The sequence below is a fragment of the Pyxicephalus adspersus genome, chromosome 4 (genome assembly GCF_032062135.1).
Source record: "Pyxicephalus adspersus chromosome 4, UCB_Pads_2.0, whole genome shotgun sequence".
In the NCBI taxonomy this organism is placed as follows: domain Eukaryota; kingdom Metazoa; phylum Chordata; class Amphibia; order Anura; family Pyxicephalidae; genus Pyxicephalus; species Pyxicephalus adspersus.
The window spans coordinates 24533630-24553754 of record NC_092861.1 but is presented as its reverse complement, the minus strand read 5'-3'; the positions used below and the strand labels follow the sequence as shown (position 1 = coordinate 24553754).

At 39.3% G+C, this 20125-nt stretch overlaps 1 protein-coding gene across 1 annotated transcript in view; it reads right to left on the bottom strand.

Annotated features, from left to right (window-relative positions):
• The window catches only part of LOC140328186 (EARP-interacting protein homolog), a 53352-nt gene that overhangs the window by 20654 nt on the left and 12573 nt on the right, over nucleotides 1–20125 (bottom strand). Inside the window, exons 2-3 of the mRNA XM_072407572.1 lie at nucleotides 10505–10588; nucleotides 2341–2473 (exon numbers count right to left, since the gene is read on the bottom strand). Coding sequence (XP_072263673.1) covers nucleotides 2341–2473; nucleotides 10505–10588 — 217 coding nt within the window. The remainder of the gene's footprint in view (nucleotides 1–2340; nucleotides 2474–10504; nucleotides 10589–20125) is intronic.

Here is a 20125-nt window from a genome sequence, read left to right as displayed (position 1 = left end):
TTAAATCCAGCCTGCCTCATGAATACTGAGGTGAAATATTCTTTCAGGCTGTTGGTAAAATTGACCTCATCTGTCACAAAACTTCTCCTGCACTTCAGTGGGGCCATTTCGTTTCTTGTCTACGGTACCAGAATTTCCCTAGTCATTATTGCATGGCTAAGCTTGTGTGCTCAAGTATAACCTTATTGGAGGGAAATAGATACAAAACCATTAACATCTGAAATAGATTTTCATATATTGGAAACTTCACCCGCATAATAAAGCAAAGCATTGGGAGAATGTTGGTGTGTGAGTGTGTGTGCGTGATAGGAGGAGGGAGTCATAGTAAAAATGCTAATATATGATATTAGGGCACAGAAGAGACAAAGATTCTCGGAGGATTTGCAAACTGATGGGTATGGACTTTAACACTTGTCTAATCACTGTCAGATTTGCAGAAAATACTTTAAACACAATTCAAGCTGGACACTGCCCTTGCAAACACACACAAACGGTGTCACAGTAGTAAATGCATGAAAGAAATGTCTGTGTTGCCTCCAGTAACCTAATGTTCCTGACATGAAAAGAAAGAAAAGGAGTATTGGATTATTTTGCTGAAGGCAGCAGACAGTTAAATCAGACACCATCAATTATTAGGCTGGCTACATCAATCACTATTGTATTATGACTTAAAATTCACAAGAAAAATTGTTGTCTGTTTTTGGAACGATCCAATGGCACAGCATTACTAACTCCATAGCTTGGTGGTGTCCTTGGACTGACAAAGGTTTGGTTTGCTAGATAAGGATATATAGACTGCCTAGCAAGGATTGTTAGATTAGAGCTGCTAAGTTGCTGTGCAAATGTTACCTGCAGATCATCTGTCCGGCAACATCCTCAGCCTCCCTTTAGCTGTGAAGAAGTGTTGTTCTTAGCATCCCCTGCACTGAAGCCATTTACAATAAGGATCCTGCTCCTCCTGATCAAAGGTTTGTAAATGGATAATTTGTTTTGGAACTGTCTGTTACTGTCTGCTTGTGTATGCTGGTGACAGACGTTGGGGAAAGGCCTTAAAGGTTCAGCTGCATTCTTCTTCTATGTGCTTGAGGGAGCCTGAAACTCCTTCTTGCTGTTAGGGCTGTGACCCCTGGCAGGAGACGTGGTATTACCTAAGGTATGGAGTGTCCCTCAGTCTTCACCACAGCACCCCACTCTGGACTACTTTGCTGCAGGGAGAACACCAGGTTGCAGTATCCAGGCTCTTCCCACCAGCGGCGAACAGAGCAAAGGGCTCCGGTGTAGGGACAGCCAAAATCAGGTACATGAAGGGGATTTAAGAGTATTTGCTGCAGCCAATGGGTGGACTAGTTCCTTGTTTTAATCTTGTCCTGTTTTTGGCTGCTAGTCTTATTTATACCCCTCTTGTTCCAGGCTTTGGTTGCTGGATCCTCAGCCTTGCTACCCAAGTCTTGCTGACCCCTGCTTGGACCTGAACTACAGTAGTCTGCCACTGGCCCAGACCTTACCTCTCGCATCTTTCAGGTACCCGATTTTGGCTGTCCCTACACCGGAGCCCTTTGCTCTGTTCGCCAGCTTTATCCAGGACCTTTAAAACCTCCCCTGGGTGAAATAGAGGGAGATGCTGACATTTGGCCTCTCATACCTCAGTATGCTACAATATATGTAAAGCAGACCATAGATGTAACCATCAAATTTAGTATTTCTATACAATCTAAGTTAAGCAACAATTTGTAATGATAATGAACATTTAAAACACTTTATGGTCATCCTAGGTTCCCTTCAGTTTATTAACCAGTCCCAGGTGGTTTTTTAGGTGTTTATTAATAATTTAAAATGGCTTAAGGTAGTTTAACGCTCTCGTTCTCTGTGCTTTATCAGATGTGCATTGACATCCTCCAAGTAGTTTATGAACCTGAATTATACAGAAACTTCATTAAAACCAAATCCAAGATTTCATTACCATTTACTGCCATAATAAAATGGTTGCACAGTGATCCTAAATACATTAAATATATACAAAATGGAAAATTCCCTGTCATTAAATGCTTTTGTGTTGTTGTTATTGTTGTACAGTGCTCAGTATAAACTCGTACACCTTTATTAGATGATAAAGAATTTTGGTAGACTGAACTTCTCCTAAACACTGCAGCTATAAAACCAGTGCACTGGGTTTCTACCATGGAATATCACAACTGAAGAACAGGTTGATGATTTTCCAGCTATACAATTTTTGAAAATTCCAGAAATAGCAATGTGGGGTTTCTATAAATGTTTTATGAAGCAGCTGAACTTGTACTGTTATCCCATAGCTTAATTTTAATGAAAACAAGGCTGACTTACTGTTATTGTAGCAGGTTGCAAGCACATTTCTGTCTGCTGGGTTAGCGCTGATCTGCCAGATTTCCCCCGCATGGTGCAGTAGAACATTCTTATTGATGATGTTACTCTCATCGTCAAAGTCTATAACGTGGATCTAAACATAGGGAAGCAAATGGTAGTGAGACTTAGAAAAGAAAACAGCAGGACATACAACTTTACCATTGCTGGATAATAGGATTGAAAAGTATGAACATACTGGTACATATACCATATAAATCTAAACATTTAATACTATATAGTGCCATCTTGGGCTAAACTTACTGAGGAGATTGCAGGAAGAAGATCTGACTCCAGCAGCAATGTTTTGGAAATGATAATTAGACAGGTCCCGGTAAGGTGGGCCAAACAGAACTTAAAATGGTTTGCTGAATCAGCATGAAGGACAGAAAGTTTTCTCAAAAGAAAACGGGCCTAATTTAATAAAGATCTTCGAGACTGGGGAAGATAGACTGTCCTGGGAGAAACTGGGTGATCCAGTAAACCCAGAATGGATCTGGTCCAAAAGCAAAACAAAAAAACAAAAATCACAAAGAATAAGGTTGTTTTTAGGGTAATAAATATGAATGAATAAAGAAATTGTCTCTGTTAACACCCTAAAAAAAGGAATAAATCTATTTTATTGTTATTTTTTTTTTAAGTGATGGAAGTGACACAAAGATACCTTCTATGATGAGGCCCTACTGTGCTTAAAGCGTACCTAACCCGAGAAAGCAAAAAACAAACAGAAGGTATAACTATTTGACAAAAGAGACATGCCATGCTCTAAACTACGTGTCGCCCCACACAGAGCCAGACATGTGCAGGAGTTACATCATTCAATCAATAAACGGTCCGCAGTGGGGCCATCACCATGATACTAATAACTTAAGCATACTGACTATGTTAAATTTTGTCTTGGCATCAACAGCCTATAGGTAAGCTGTAACAGTGGCTAAAAAAAAAAAAAAAAAAAACACACACACATGTGAGTTATGCAAGCAGGATCAATAAGAAGTCAATGCGAAGAAGAAAGGGAAAGCCTTCTACTGTTCTCATAGCCCAACACAGTTACCCTGCTTATCTCCAGTGTCATCAATGATTCTCACAATCTGAAGGCATGCTGTACATTATAGTGTGAAAATCATATACTGAAATCCAAACAACCCACTTCTGAATACCTAAAATGAAAAACGTAGAACTTGCTTTATACTTCTCTCCCCCTAAGCTGGGTTTAGGGTTTGGTCTTAGTTTTCACTAATCTTTGTTATCAGTTCTTCTCTGCTGCTGCTTACGGCACAATAAATCACAAACCTAAACACCTTTACATTGTGTCTGTGTTAGTGCAGGAGGTATACCCCTGTAGTACCATGACTTATTGAACAGTTTTGTGACTGCATTGAGTGTAAGTTTAGCACAGGACTGTGTGAAATAAACAATATAAAAGAAGAATAGTAAACATGAGAAGGGACAGGGGATTTCTCAAGCTTACAGCACTGCCTGCTACACACTGTATAAGCATATAGACATTCCTAGACTGACTGCATTTGTAGACCACTAGGACAGAAAAGAAATAGGTGATAAAAGAAAGGCCAGGGCAGTATAGCAGGGAAAGAGTGGTCTGGATGACCTTTGTAGTCCACTAGAAAGGAAATGCGGTAGGCTTCATGTATAAGCTGCACCTTCTAATGTTTGTTATGTGAAAGTCACAGTGTGAAGGGCAATAGGACTAATTCATTTCCCAAAATAAAAAAATTAACTACAATTCTGCAGAAAAGAAACATACATAGCCATATACATGGCTACAAATTAGAAAAATACTATTTTTCATGTTTAAAATAACCTACAATATATTTTGCAAATAATGAAGGAACTTTGCTCCACCTCCCCTTCATCATTGTATGACCTAGTTTCTACAGCCATGGTTCTTGCAAACCTGGATTTCCATTCCTTTTTTTACCAAACATACACACACACAGCAAATTTAAAGCAGGGATACTTTTTTATTTAAGGTTAAAAACCCCTTAAATGTGTTTAGCAGAATTGGGCATGAGGTCAATGATACCAATAGAACCCACTGGTGGCCAGTTTCCTAAAAAGTTGAGAACTTGGCCATGTATTTGTGCATGGATTAGGAAACCTTTTGTATTTGATTGCATTTTTCGCCACTTTTTAGCTGCACTGTTCTTGTGGAGCTCCCTTTCAGGGATTCCATTCAAAATCTCTGGGCTTTATTACTGCTAAATATTCCTAATTCCCTGACCACATAAAATTGTGGGTAAAACAAACTATCGAGTACAATTTTTTTGATCAAATCATTTAGGGCTCTATTTATAAAACAAGGAATAAGTCATTCTCCCAAGCATTCCTTTGTGGGAATCTTCCAGGTCCATATGTTTCAGTGGCAGTAACTGATTCCCATCAGGAATGTTTATGGAAATGGGTCAGATTCACGGTTTTATACATAGAGCCCTTAATGTGCTATAAATATACTATAATAATTTGCACTAATAAACTAAATTACACTAAAGCTACGTACACACGTCAGATTTTTATCGCCCGATAATCGGCATCGGCCAATTATCGGGCGAAAACTGTGTACAGTCGGTGTCGTCCATCGTCCGGACGACCGACCTGCCGGATCCACGGACGATGGACGACAGCCGATCCTAATGAAAGGGAAGGGGAGAGCGCGCAGCAGGGTGCCGCTCCGTCGCTCTCCCCCTCCCCTCTCCATAGAGCATGCATCGTGCACTCCCTTGTCGTTGGAAAGGATCGTGAAAGATCCTTTCCAACGACAAAAATTGGAAGTGTGTACGCAGCTTTAGTTTCCTTAAATAAGTTTCTGTATTTCTGCCACTCATTCACAATTCCCTCTGATAATGCTTTTCTAATCAGACCAAATAACATTTTGGAGAAAACAAATGACTTTATTAGTGTTTGCTTTTATTTTATCATTTAATGGAATATAAAGAATAAATGTATTGAACTAATTTAATATAACAAACTATAGCAAAGTGAACCTGTTACAAACCCAGGTAATTTAAATGGTGCACATGATGAAAAATACATAAGCAGGAGTTTCTTTCAGTGATAACTGTGTATTTCTGATGAATAGGTTAAAAAATATAAATAATTCAAGTTAATACAGACTTTTTCCATAAATGTTGACCCAGACTTCACTCATTGCAGATTGTACCAATATATGAAAATTATAACAATCAAAAAGCAGCAAAAAATTTCAAAGTTGATCCTCCACTTACACAATAAAAGTAAACCTGTTATGAGTAAATATAGACATGACCATTGCTTATCTCTCCTTTTAAAAAAATACTAGTTACTTGACTGTCATGCATTAAAGGGATCAGTGTTCTCAAAGTCACTGATATGGAACAGGTTGTGATGTTATGTTTAGATAAAATAGTGATCCACTTTAGGAAGAATTGAAAAAGGATTCTTAGGAGAAAAAATAAAAACTTTTGTTGAATGCATGTGCCATTATTAAAAAAAAATTGCACCTGTCTTATTAAAATAAATGCAAATAAAAGATAACACACTTACTTATACGCAGGTCCATTGATCCATCGGGAGGTTTCATCGTTTGGGTACCATCGTCCCGGGATCCTTCTTTGTGCATCTTCTTAGGCCTTCTTCCGGATTATTCTTGGTACATCACCCGATCTCTCACTGCTCAGGCGCGAGATCAGGTGACGTAGATGAGATCAGCAATTTTTTTATCCCATTAAAGAATGAACTCCACAGAAAGAGCAGCCAGCAGCTTCCCGTGATGCATGATGTCCCAGGAGGCTCTGCGCGCCTATTCTGTCTTGATCGCTGCAGGGAAGTGCTTCACCCTTTTTTTTTCTTAAATAAATACAAATACTACTTCATATAAAAGGGTTGTCTATTCTTTTTGCAAAGTAAAAATTTTGAGTTTAAGTCTGCTTTAATTTCAAAGTATTTTTTCCAAGTCTTGGGCGGCATGGTTGGCTCAGTGGAAAAGATACTTTGAAATTAAAGCAGACCTAAACTCAAAATTTTTACTTTGCAAAAAGAATAGACAACCCTTTTATAATAAAAGTAGTATTTGAAAAAAAAAAAATTCAAAGTTCGCACTCTGGCCTTTGCAGCACTAGGTCACAGGTTCAAATCCCGACCAGGACACTATCAGCAAGGAGTTCGTATGTTCTCCCTGTGTCTGCATGGTATTCCTCAGGGTACTCTGGTTTCCTCCCACCTCACAAAAACATAGAGGTCGGTTAATCGGTTTCCCTTCAAAAATTGTTCGACTATGTTAATGATATATGACTATGACATTGTATTGTGAGCCCCTTTGAGGGACAGTTAGTGACATGACTATAGACTTTGTAAAAGTACTACATAATATGTCAGCGCTATATAGATACTGGTGAATAATAATAATACTAAAGTCTTAAAGTTAGTTTCCCCTTCTTCTATGATCAGGCTGTCATGTTTTCTGTGGGCAAATAAAGCAGCGTTATAGCATGGTTACAACCATTCAATACCTTCAATACTGTATCTTACACATTTGTCCATAACCAGTGTTCTGGAGATGTAACTAAAGACCAGAGCAGACCTTCAGGAATGAATGGCACCTGTGTGAAGCATGTTAGTAAGTCCCAGTGCACCTAGAAAATGTAATGTAATGTAATGACATTATTCTAGTGGAACATCTACCTATATTAAATATTATTTTGTTATTTGTTTTACATTATACACACTTTTATCTAAATCACAGAATGTCAAGTAGCTTGAATCCAAAATGTCTGTCACCCCAGCGCAGCGCAACAGTGTCCAATACTCAGCACTCCCCAGGATCCCACCAGAATGAACCTGGTGTCACCCTTGCCTATATCCTGTGGGCTAAAACCAGGGAAACTTAAGTATAACTTTTTTTTTCATGCAGGTGTTTTTTTTTTTTTAAATGTACTTATTTTTTATTTACAGCAACTGTACAGCAACTTCCTGTTATAAAGAAAGACAACCCTTAAAGCAACATGGCCTCTCACTGAAAAAAGGTTTGAAAGAAGATGGTGCAGGAATGGTGGTTATCAGCATCTGAGCCTGAACTATTATTATTATTATTATTATTATTATTATTAATAATAATAAACAGTATTTATATAGCGCCAACTACGCAGGGCTGTACATAAGATAGTGGTTGCAAATGACAGACAGTAACACAGGAGGAGGAGACGACCCTGCCGAACATCTAAGAGGTGGGGAAGTATCACACTATAGGAGGGGGGATATGGAATGGTGGGAATTAGTGAGGGTTTAAGAGACAGAAAAAGATGGGTAGGTAGAAAAGATGGGTTGCTCTTTTAAATGAGCAGAAAGACAGAGCAAGCCAAATGGGACGACAAAGACCATTCCAGAGAGTCAGGGCAGCTCTAGAAAAGTCTTGGAGCTGTGCGTGTGACAAGGTTATGAGTGAGGAAGTCATTAGTAGGTAATTAGAGGAGCGAAGAGAGTGGTAGGGGAGTATTTTTCTATCAGGTCAGAAAAGTAAGTGGGAGAAGAACTGTGGAGAGATTTGAAGGTAAAGCACAGGAGCCTGAATTTGATTCTTGGGTGAAATGGAAGCCAATGAAGAGAACAACAAAGAGAGGCAAAACCTGTAGATGGTCATTTAGGACCTGTCCACACTTAGCTCTGCCCACTGCATTCTAGGTTGACAACATTGACCGTGTTGTTGGATTCCCCTCACTGTGAGCTTCTTTGAAAGAAGATACATTATAATTACCTTATCACATAGTAACCAGAAGTCATACCTTCTTCATTGATAAAAGTGTTTAAATCTTTAAATGGATCTGCCTTGATGGATCCTACACACAATGTATGCTGATTGATATTTACCAACACGTCTGATCAATCCACATACTGCTGGAGATCCAGAAATTGAACATTTGCAACTGGTCAGCCAATGATTTTTCTTCAGAATAACTTCAGGTTCTATAGTTTTTTGCATTAGAAATCAAATCAGAAGGCTGTACTAGGCCTAACAATAAACAGGATATAGAGCACTCCAAAAGGCTTTCAACCTTCTGGGCGAGTGCTACAATGACTAGCAACAGATGGTGCCATTGTATATGCATCCACAATTCATAGGAATCACCAGCACATCAAATGCTCTTTTATCAGTTTATTAGTCATAAATCAAAAGTGTGACATTTCCAAGACATAGCCAGTGTCTTCATTATACAAACATTGAGAAAAGAGCTGGCTATGATTCTAAGAAGGCTGAAGAGCCGCATGCGGCTCCGGAGCCGCAGGTTGCAGACCCCTGACCTAGGTGGTGGTGAAGCAGAGACCTCGAACTGTAACCCTGGAACGAGTCTGCATTTATCTGTATCATAAACCAGGATAATGTGTCAAGTTATTATGAGGTGACTAAAAAAATGGAAAAAAAATAACACATTTTCCTTTGTGAAAGATTATGTGAAAGATGCTAAATGTAGAGCAACAACACATACTAATAAAAAAAAACATCTCATATTGGCATGACTTTAGCAACATGAATATTGTAGGCTTGATACTGTGTTACTGCACTTTGAAAAAGGGCCAAAAGAATGTATATATCATCTCTTCCATCAAAAATACAAAAAAAAAAATCAAGTGGTTTATTCGTCATTCAAAGAAAACCCGCAAAACGAGGAGATGCAAAATCTTCTTTTATATCCCCGGGGCTAACTGTACATCTATAACCGCTGGCTGGCAGAACAGATACAAATAAAAAATTCAGAGCTGTTGGTTTCAACAGCCTTTTCAGGGTTGCTATTCCCTAAGGCCCAGTCCACGGAAGTCAAGGTTTCCATATTTTGAACTGATGAGGGCTAGCAAGGCTGCCCTAAGATATATGCTTTAAATTGGAATAAATGGCTCAAAAATTTGATCCTGTAACTGTGATATAAACCAGCAATACTGGATGCATTGATGGCCATGGCAGCCTAAGGCAAAGATTTGCATGGATCCACCAAAATCTTTAACTCAAGAATGCATTCCATGTATCTTATGTTTGTGCATTAGTAAAGAAAACTTTACTCTGTTAACTCTTTGCTGGACATTGCCACATTTTGCACCGGGTGGCAAGGTAAAATTTGCATTTTTTTTACACGCACAAGATTGAATTTACAAATAATAAATGTATGTGGTTGATAAAGGATGGTACACTACCAGTCAAAAGTTTGAACACACTTTCTCATTCAACCTTAATCTTTATTTTTTTCTGAATTGTAGATCATTATTGCAGAGACCCAAACTATGAAAGAATTGTAGATCATTAGATCATATGGAATTACGTTAACTATAGAACTATTAGATTGGTCAAAGTGTCCATCTTTTGCTGTGATGACTGCTTTGCACGCTTTCATTCTCACAATCAAATTCATGAGATAGTCAACTGGTATGGTTTTCTTTATAATTAATGTGTTTGAGACGATCAGTTGTGTGCAGAGGTAAGGTTGGTTGTATAGAGAGAACAGCTCTATTTGAATGCATTGTAAAGTATCAGTATGAACATAACCTAAAGTTTGTAAATACAATTTTACAACTGTATCATAAATTACTTTCATAAATGTTAACTTTTTAGCTCCCACTCACTGCAACCTTGCTGCCACTATTCTTCAGTTCACGGACATCCTGAATTTTCTATTGGTTCAAAGCCCTCCCTGTATTATCCACAAGCTCTTTCTGTAATCCATACCCTCTCTTCCCTGACTGCTATGTAGTACACCTCTATATTCATTTACCTGTACACCTCCAGTATGTTATTAGGTTTTCCCACTTAGTTTATTTCACATTGTCTCTTGAGATTCTCCCATTGGGCCTGATTTATGAAAGCTCTCCAAGGCTAGAGAGAATACACTTTCATCAGTGAAGCTGGGTGATCCAGCAAACCTGGAATCAATCTGGTCCAAGAATATTTGCTATGAAATATCACAAATCCATTTCAGGTTTGCTGGATCACCCAGCTTTACTGAATAAAGTATATCCTCTCCAGCGCTGGAGAGCTTTAATAAATCAGGAACATGGTTTCCACACATTGCAAAACCTCTACAGTTTGTATCAATATTAATTCAAACTCCTGTTTTTTCCATTTTTTTTTTTAAAACAGAGTTCCTCTCACCTGATTGTCATATCTCAGAGACTGCGTCCCAACCAAAAATCTGATGGCATCTGTTTCTGCTGTTTGAGCGGAGAGAGCTCGGGCCTAAATGAAAGAAACATTTATTAAAAACAGTCAAATCATGTAAACAGTTTAAAGTTATTGTTTCTACTGTTAATATTGGGTACATTTACAAGCTTAGACGACAAGAGTAATAGCATGCAAAAAGAAGTAGCCAGAGTTTAAAGCTGGAAACAATAAATGTCAATTAGTTACTAGTATTTACAAAGGCGCACAGGAGTTTAATTCTTTCCAGCATGTGCAGGGGAAGCCAAGATTGCCGGTATTCTGGCAACCAAAGCTGACAGTGTGCATGTGCAGTTCAGTTTGTGCCAGATACTCAGATAAATTAAGCAGGTAGGGGGGAATTTTGCAAAAGGGGCATCACCTTGTCCTTTTTGCAATGACCTGCCTGATCGTAGATTCGTAAAACTGGAACTTTAGTTCGGCTTTAAAGGGCAAGTTTAGATTTCAATTAGAACCCACTAGCCCCACCTCTATAACCTAGCCCTAACCACACCTCTTATAAGCAGGAGTCTATTTTTGTATTTGTTTCATCCACAATCTTCCCTAGATTTGGCTCTCCAAGTGGAGAGCATTTCCTTGGACGTTAATGAGGCCATATTCCAACAATAGAGAGATGATAGAATAAAGCCTCAATCAAGCCTATGCTGTCGTTGTGCAGACTGAAAATGGAAGAAGTTCTAAAGTTATCCAGTTACCTTTATTAAAATGAAATGCTACTGGAAAAGAAGAATGTAAGAACAAACTTCTTCTACAGCCAACACCAATGTAAATGGCTTTTACAGGTCATGGTTGATTCTACTTTTGGCTGGCAAAATTCCTGGAAGAGCGTGTTTCCTGCAAACTTTGGGTGATGAAAGTTTGGAACAACACTGAGCAGGAGCAACGACCATTTACATTCTTCTTTTTTCATAATGTCTATTTGACTAACACAACGTGTATGGTTTACCACTGTTGGTAAGTTTTGTTGTTGCAGGATAACAATACAAAAAAAACCAGGGCAGAGTTACACACAATACTCCCTTAGCCGCTCTCTTCGCTCTCCACTGACCTACAAATTACTTCCTCTCTCATAACCTTATCACACACATGGCTCCAAGACTTTTCCAGAGCTGCCCTGACTCTCTGGAACGGTCTTCCTCGTCCTACTAGGCTTGCTCCTACTTTCTGCTCAATTAAAAGAGAACATAAAACCCATCTTTTCAAACTTGTCTACCCATCTTCTTCAGTCTTTTGAAACCCACACTACTTCCCACCACCATATCTCCCTCCTATTGTGTAATACTTCCCCCACTTTTTAGATTGTTAGCTCTTCTGGGCAGAGCCCTCTCCTCCTCCTGTGTCACTGTCTGTATCTGTCTGTTATTTGCAACCCCTGTTTATTGTACAGTGCTGAATAATGTTGGCGCTATATAAATCCTGTTTAATAAACATAATAAAATTCTGATGGCTTTAGCCCAACATAGAAGGTTCCAATTTCCACCATTCTAGTATACATGCAATAATCCACACCACCCAATCACATCTGACTAACTACGAACATGCTAAATTGCTATAAGCTGATCTCTGATCGCTTTGTACATGAAGAAATCATAATCATCCCTGCTGAGTATTCCCTATACCCAGCTTTTTCGGAATGTATAATGCAAAGGAAAATTCTTGATTGCCTGCAGTTGGAAAGGTTCTGTTAAAACTGATTAACCCCATTTTAATTGCCGTTTCATGTAAATATAGGAAATTTGGCACCGACACAGAAGAAAGAAATTCTACATTGCTGAAGTTATTTGTAAAATTATATAATTCTGTACAGAAAATAGAATCATGGGATGCAGTGTTCTCTCTGTTCTCTAGGGAATGGCTTCCAATTTAAATGTTTCCCTTTGTAGGGTATTTTTTGATTAATTAAAAACAATCCTCCATCCCCCAACACCTCAATACAATTTTGTATGTATGGGCAGCATAACACATTACAGCGTAATACATCTACTGGTATTGTTTATAATATAGAAGGGAAAGAAGGATGTGTGGATAATAAATATGAGGACAGTGTTTGACTTTCCCTGTTCTTACTGAGTTTCCAGGACCTACGCAGTCAATGCTTGCTTTACAGGGGAATTTATTAAAACCATTAGTCCAAGCCTCTAAAACAGAGTTTCTCAACCAGGGTTCCATGGAACCACAGGATTTCTCTAGAGGTTGCTAGGAGTTCCTTGAGAAATGAGCAGTTTGTAAATTTCAGGTAAGGTTAGCAGATACCAATGATCTTTTAGAACAGTGATCACCAACCTTTTTGGACCCACGGACCACTAAATTTACCGGCTTCGGACCATGCATGCTCGGAGAGCCATGTGTCACTCAAAGGAGAAGAAATGTCCCCCATAGTACCATCATGATTCCAGAACCCCCCCACTCTCCCATCTCGGCTCCAGAGACACAACTCGCCCACCACTGCCTGTGATCTGTACGGGGAACATGGTCTGTGGCTTTGGCCAGAACTGCAGACAACCAAAATTTTCTTGCAGACCACCGAATGGGAACCGCTCTTTTAGACTATCTGTACGGTTCACATTCTACCCAATAGCCAGCAATGTAAGAGGCATTTTTCCAACTGACCACCACACTAATGTAATGTGAACTGTGGATGTAGTATCTATAGCAAGGGGTTCCCTAAAGACCTGAAAGTTATTTTACCAGGTTCCTCGTATAAAAAATGGTCAAGAAACACTGGTCTAAAACATTATTTGGTAAGCACATGCAATCATGTCTCTCTCACTGATGGTTTTCACTTTCAGTAATCTAGAAAGTGGCTTTAATCACTCGAAATGACAACCCAATTGCCAGTCACTAGGCAATAGGACTAGTCTGCCAGTCCAAGACTATGCTGCGGGTTTGCTGGTCTGAGGAGGCTAACAGCTTGCTAAGACACAAAGCCTAATTCACCATTGCAACCCACAAGTGGTGATGGGCCATATGAGGGCATGCACCTGAAAGTGAAGTACCAGGATATCAAGCAATCTTGGAGTGAAAGTGAAAAGCTGAATGTCAGGACAGATAACAAGCAGATGGAGACGCAGAAGTAGACAGGGTCAATAAGTGATAGTCATAGGGAGAGGACCCTGCCCCAAAGAGCTTACAATCTAGGGGGGGGGGAGTATCACACAATAAGAGGGACGATATGTAGTGGCGGGAAGTAGTGAATGTTTAGAAGGCAGAAGAAGGTAGGTAGGCAAGTTTGAAAAGATGGGTTTGAGCGCTCTTATAAATGAGCAAAAAGTAGCAGCAAGCCGAATAGAATGAGCAAGACCATTCCAGAGAGTCAGGGCAGCTCTAGAAAAGTCTTGGAGCTGTGCATGTGATGAGGTTATGAGTGATAAAACTCTTACCGATCATGGCATACTGACTCCTTGTTTGGGAATATTTTTCAATGTACAGTGTAATCCAACATACATGATCCCTACCCGCCCCCCATTGCTCCACAACATACATGTGTGAATGCAGAGAGGGAGGACTGAAAACCATTAAGCTTTGCTGCATCATCAATGTGCATACGAGGAATGCGCTAAGAGAAGTGGAAAGCAGAATGATGACTCCAAAGTGTGCTGCATTTTCATTGTCCAGCTACAGGCTAGAAAGGTCCTAGGTCAAACTATAATGGTCAGCAGCAGAACAGGTCTTAGGAGCACAGAACCTGACTGCCATGTCTGGATCACCAGGTTGGTATATAGTCACAAACCCTGCCAACCTACAGCATGTCATTCCCATCTGGTATTAGGGCACATATACAGGTACAAAAAAAATCCCAGCCAATTTTAGTTGCATGCCGACGAGTTAGGCCACTTTTAGACCTGGCTACCTGGTTTAGTTTCGGGATTTTTTGGTTTTAGAATTCAATTGGCCTTAACATGTTTATCAATGCCAAATATATTAAATATAAAAATTCTTTAATATTTAGACCAATAGATAAATGTTGAATAATGTAATATGGCTTACCAATATACTTACCTAGCTACAATCTAGCAAAGAATTCTGGAATTCATATTAACCATCATCTGAACAGACGGAATAAAAAACCGTTGACCTTGATTAACCACGGCTGTTGTATCAAATGATACCTAAGACGGAGAAGTATTTGGGGAATACATTCATATTGTTTTGACCATTCCATCTGATACAGAGGTCATAAAAAACAGACAAGGCAGTACGAGGAACCTTCCTATATGTTGTGGAATAGATTCCGTGGGTTTGCAACTAGCAGACCCCAGAGACTTAAAGCAAAAAATAGCAAGAAAGGGAAAAAGGGAGGTAGCACAGACTGTCTCTCAGCACTGCTTGTCAAAGCTTCACACTTTTTCACCCTCCCACTCCTTGTACATAAGCCTCTGATCACAAAAACAAAAGCTGTCTGAACCCTACTGAGACACGTAAGTGGTATCAGACTTGAAGCTTTGGGGAGCAGCCTACAATCCTACTGCACAGTGTAAGACCGCACGTCAAAAATATGACACGCTAAGAGCAAACGCCAGCAGAATATTAACATGCAAAGCCCAGTGCCACACGCTGACACAGCCATAGCCGCAGAGAGCAAAGGGAAAAAACTACAGTGCCGGGCTGGGAATAGATAATGCCGTCACACTAGGCAAACTGAATATATATTTTCCTAATGAGATTCTGCCACATCAATGTATATATATCTCAATTTCACAGCACACTTCTATTGTAAATATTTCATCTTACCGCCAGCCTTTGTACTCCACAGCCACATCTCCATTCTATATAATTGCTAGCACACAGATCAAGATGAAGTCCATTATTATTTTTGGATACCAATATTGGGGGCACCAGAGATGATCGCCATGACAGAAGAAACTCACAGGGGTATAGTAAGCAACAACGCACAATATAAAAGATTCTAACATTGTTCAATAATGATCCAAGACTGACTTGGCCAGCTATCCAGTTAAAATATTTTCTTACTTGTTACTGACCACATATTAGGGGTCCTATTTTTGATTAGAATTGTGAAACTGCATGTTAACAACATGTTAACATGGGCAACATGGTGGCTCAGTGGTTAGCACTCCGGCCTTTGCAGCGCTGGGTCCCAGGTTCGAATCTCGGCTAGGACACTATCTGCATGGTTAATGTCCTAGCCTGCATCTGCACTATCCCTGTGTTTGCAAGGGTTTCCTCCCACATTCCAAACAGATGCAGATTAATTGGCTGCCCCCCAAAATTGACCATAGACTGTAATAAAGACAAATGACTGAGGTAGGGACATTAGATTGTGAGCCTCTTTGAGGGACAGCTAGTGACATGACTATGGACTTTTTACAGCGCTGTCTAATAAAATGGCACTATATAATAATATATATATTATATTATATATATTATAATAATAACAACTGAAAACAATAAATAATACCCCATTCAAAATATGTGTAACCAGGACCAAAAACTAAAGCTCCAGACTAACTCTAAAACGATCAATTAAAATATTTCTTTGGGAGCTGCCTAACCTGCAAAGGATGTAATGTTCAGTCAGTTCTGAGGTTTATAAAGCCAGATTGGTGACCTTACTTGCCAATAACGTCCAAACAATATAGCTTGGTGAAATCCCTGCCCTCAACCTATGACTGGACAATAAAGGAGAAGCAGCAGAGAGGTAAGGTCATCTCTCTCCCTTGCCAGTATGTTGAATGCAGCAGATCCCAATTTCTACAGCCTTGTTGTATTGTATTTTATTGTTTATTATTATTATTGTACAAGGGGCTAACAGCATGGTAATATAAAGAATCATTACAATTTTTTAAAGAAATATTTTAAAGAATGTGTAGCTGTATTCATATTTTTTATATCCATTTAAAGCTTCAGATTTTTATTACAGTAAGACATTTCTTTTTAACAGGCTTGACCCTCCATTTGGCCATGGATTTATACACATCAAACCACAGAGATGGACAGAGAACCTTTGACGGAAGGTTGCTAATTTGCTGATGCCGGCAGAACCGATGCAGGAAACGTAACGTCTGCAAATACATGAAAGTTAACTGCAGGTACTCTATTTTCCACGTTAACTGTTCTCAGCAGAGTTATATGGCCCTCAAAGGCCCATTGTTAAAAACACCTCCGTCCCACCATATGGAGGATGCGCGTGCTGATGCTTACCTTCCTTTTTATGATTTAGTTGTGCACAGAATGTATGTTGTTCTGCTGGGCATAGAATACCTTGTAAAGGACTACAGATCTATACTCCTAACACCTGCTAATGTTTAATTCACAACAGTTAGAGAGCTGTGTTCCTGGCATTCAAACAACCTCAAGTTATAAAGCCCATTACCTCTGCACTTCGTTAGGACAGAACTTTATTTATCATGGGCAGAATATCAAAATAAAATATAACGACCTGTAAAGAAAATACTACAGAGCTGAGAGAATATACATACCAAAAGAGAAGTAAATAGGAAAGGTCCGAAGAATAACTAATGTTAAATTGGCACAGAAAACACAAAACTTTTTAAAACTTTCAAAAGACAAAGGATGCTTCATGTAACCAGAGAATGAGAACCATATTTCCCTACCTTCTCCTGCCCCAAAAGCCATGTCAGTGTTCTCCCCCTAAATTATTTTTCAGCTGGGAGGAGAGACATTATGAGCTGGGCAACATACTACAAACGAATTTATTGTTCCCAGTTGTTGTTACCATAGGAATTTAATAACCCCAGTAATTCTGTCAGTTTTCTACCGCCCTCTATACTTTACTCCAACTTTCTGATGCTTACCCTATTAGTACAGGTAGTCCCCTGGTTACATACGATATAGAGACTGTAGGTTCGCTCTTAAGTTGAATTTGTATGCAAGTCGGAACAGCTACATTATTTTTTTAAAAATGCAATTAGGACAGATGTTTGTCTCCACATAATATTAGGCAGCGTGGTGTCAGTTACTGTATCAAATCGTCACTGCGAGTTAATCACAAAGCAAAAAAAAAAAGAAAAACTTTATGGAGCCTAGACATTCATTAACTTCTGGAGCAAGCTGTGCTTTGATATGCAAAAAGAAGCTACTGCAGAGTTTGTCTTGGTCAATAAGAACTTGAGGAAGAGCAAAAGTCTTCTTCTGCAAGTCATACAAACTGCCCCCTCCCCCCCCTTTACCCATCAAACCTCCATCCTGCACATGAACGAGTAGGAAAGTCCTGTTTGTATCTAGGAGTCCCCCTTATGTCAGATGTACTTAACTCGGGGACTACCTGTATGTCCCATTTTTCCCATCATCTTTGAATTAGGCCCAAAATCTTCAGTTCTCCTGCATTATACCCTAACTTTTCAGTAACAACGCAAGAAAACAGTTGGGTGGTTACTGAAAAGTGCCGGGTGGTGCACCCGGCAAACAGGTTCTGGGGAGACCACAGAATGTATTTGAAAAGTTAACCTTATTTAAATTAATTTAATTTTTAATTATTTAATGGCGTTCCCGAAACAATAAACTAATTGGTCCCACTAAAAGTGTATGCTAATTTAGATGCATCTTTCTTTATATATTCACATGCCCACTCCCCATTCATTGTGTCTGCCATAATACTACTACTTCAAGCGCTGACACACAAGAACCAAAAAAGACCACACTTCTGACAAAATGCAATAAAGTATACACAAGCTTGGGGAACCCAACAAGCAATACCACGACACACAGTAATGCTAATGACACTCAGTGTGGTGCCATACCAATGCCAGGCCAACGCACCTTTCCAACAGATTTGTAGCACGTGGATAAACAATACGTTTTTGTCATGCTGCACAACACAATAGTAGTGCTAAACCCTAAGCCATGTTCATGCTGGTGGTAAAAACAAAAAAAAATTTTGAGATATTTGTGGCATAGGTGCAGCCTGCTACCACCAGTCAAATGATAAAGGAAAAGAGCCAATTGAATCCAATGTTAACTTTTTTAGAATAAAAAAATTCTGAAAAGCACATTATTATTATTATTATACAGTATTTATATAGCTCCATCATATTACGCAGCGCTGTACAAAGTCCATAATCGTGTCACTAACTGTCCCTCAAAGGAGCTCACAATCTAATGTCCCTACCATAGTCATGTGATTAATGTAGTCTAAGGTCAATTGTTAGGGAGAAGCCAATGAACCTAACTGCATGTTTTTGGGATGTGGGAGGAAACAGGAGTACCCGGAGGAAACCCACGCAGACACGGGGAGAACCTGCAAACTCCATGCAGATAATGTCCTGGCTGGGGATCGAACCTGGGACCTAGCGCTGCAAAGGCTGGAGTGCTAACCCCTGAACCACCGTGCTGCCCATTTAAATAAACACATGGAAAACAAGCATTAGTTGGGATCACAAGAACAGGTTTCAGAATTCATCATTTGCTCTGCATATAATCAAAGAAGAAGTAATTCAGCCACTTCCCCAGCCACTTATCTCTGCGCTCTGAGAAGAAAGCACAATCACCGCTGTATACAAAAACCTTTACCAGCACTTATTCACCACACAGGTCTGGATAGACATATACCACAACTACCTTCTCTTTAATGAGTCACTGGGTTTATGTGAGAGGCAAAGGGCAGCATGAGTGCCAGCAAACTTCACGTCCATGTTATTATTCTGCCCACATCTCCAGCAGACGCGGAGCACAGAACTCCAACACACAGACCACTAGCTGCCTTGGTATCGATCACACTGCTGCTATAGCCAAATGCATTTCCTTTTATACTCTAAAGGTAAGATTTAGGTGCACAATTATACAGCAGTGAATGTGAGTTCACTGGTAATAAAGAAGTCATTCTTGCTTAAAACACATGGACCAGGAAGATTCACTTAGGTAAATCCAGTAGATGTAATCACTGGCCATGTCAACTAAAAATATACTATCTAATACTATATACACACAAACTATATAAATTCAGTACATATATTCCAAAGATTGTTTAAAGAATCATAACATAATAAAAACATGAATACACATTTACTGTGTGTTTTGCAGATTAACATCATACACTCTGTAGGTACCCGCAGATCGTTTCATAAATTTTAGGGTATTCATAGCACCATAGAGATTATACCATTCACAACAGTGTCTTAAATCTCAAAGGGCCAAACCAATTTGTTCAGGCATCATCCAGGATGAAAACCTTCTTCCAGGACTAACATCCCTCCCTGATTCTAAAGTTTTTGGATTTTCTCTTTGTTTAAGGTGGAGTTATAGAATCATGGTGCCGCATCCTCTTATAATTGTACATTTTTTTCCTTTCAGTGTTTTTGGGACTTGACGGGCATCTTCATTATAGATTTCAGTTATTCATAAAAGCATAAATTATTTCAAACCAGCTTAAAAACAATATAGCTTTGACACATTGTGATGTCATTATAATTTTCAAACACCCATCGGCACTTAATGCGTTTCACAACTACCTCCTGAGAGGAACTTTAGACATAAATTGAAGGAGCTCCATCCCAACACTCCTCACCCACAGCGGAGATGTGGGTCTCTGCTGTGGCTGAGGAGTGTTGGGATGGAGCTCCTTCTATTTACAGTTAC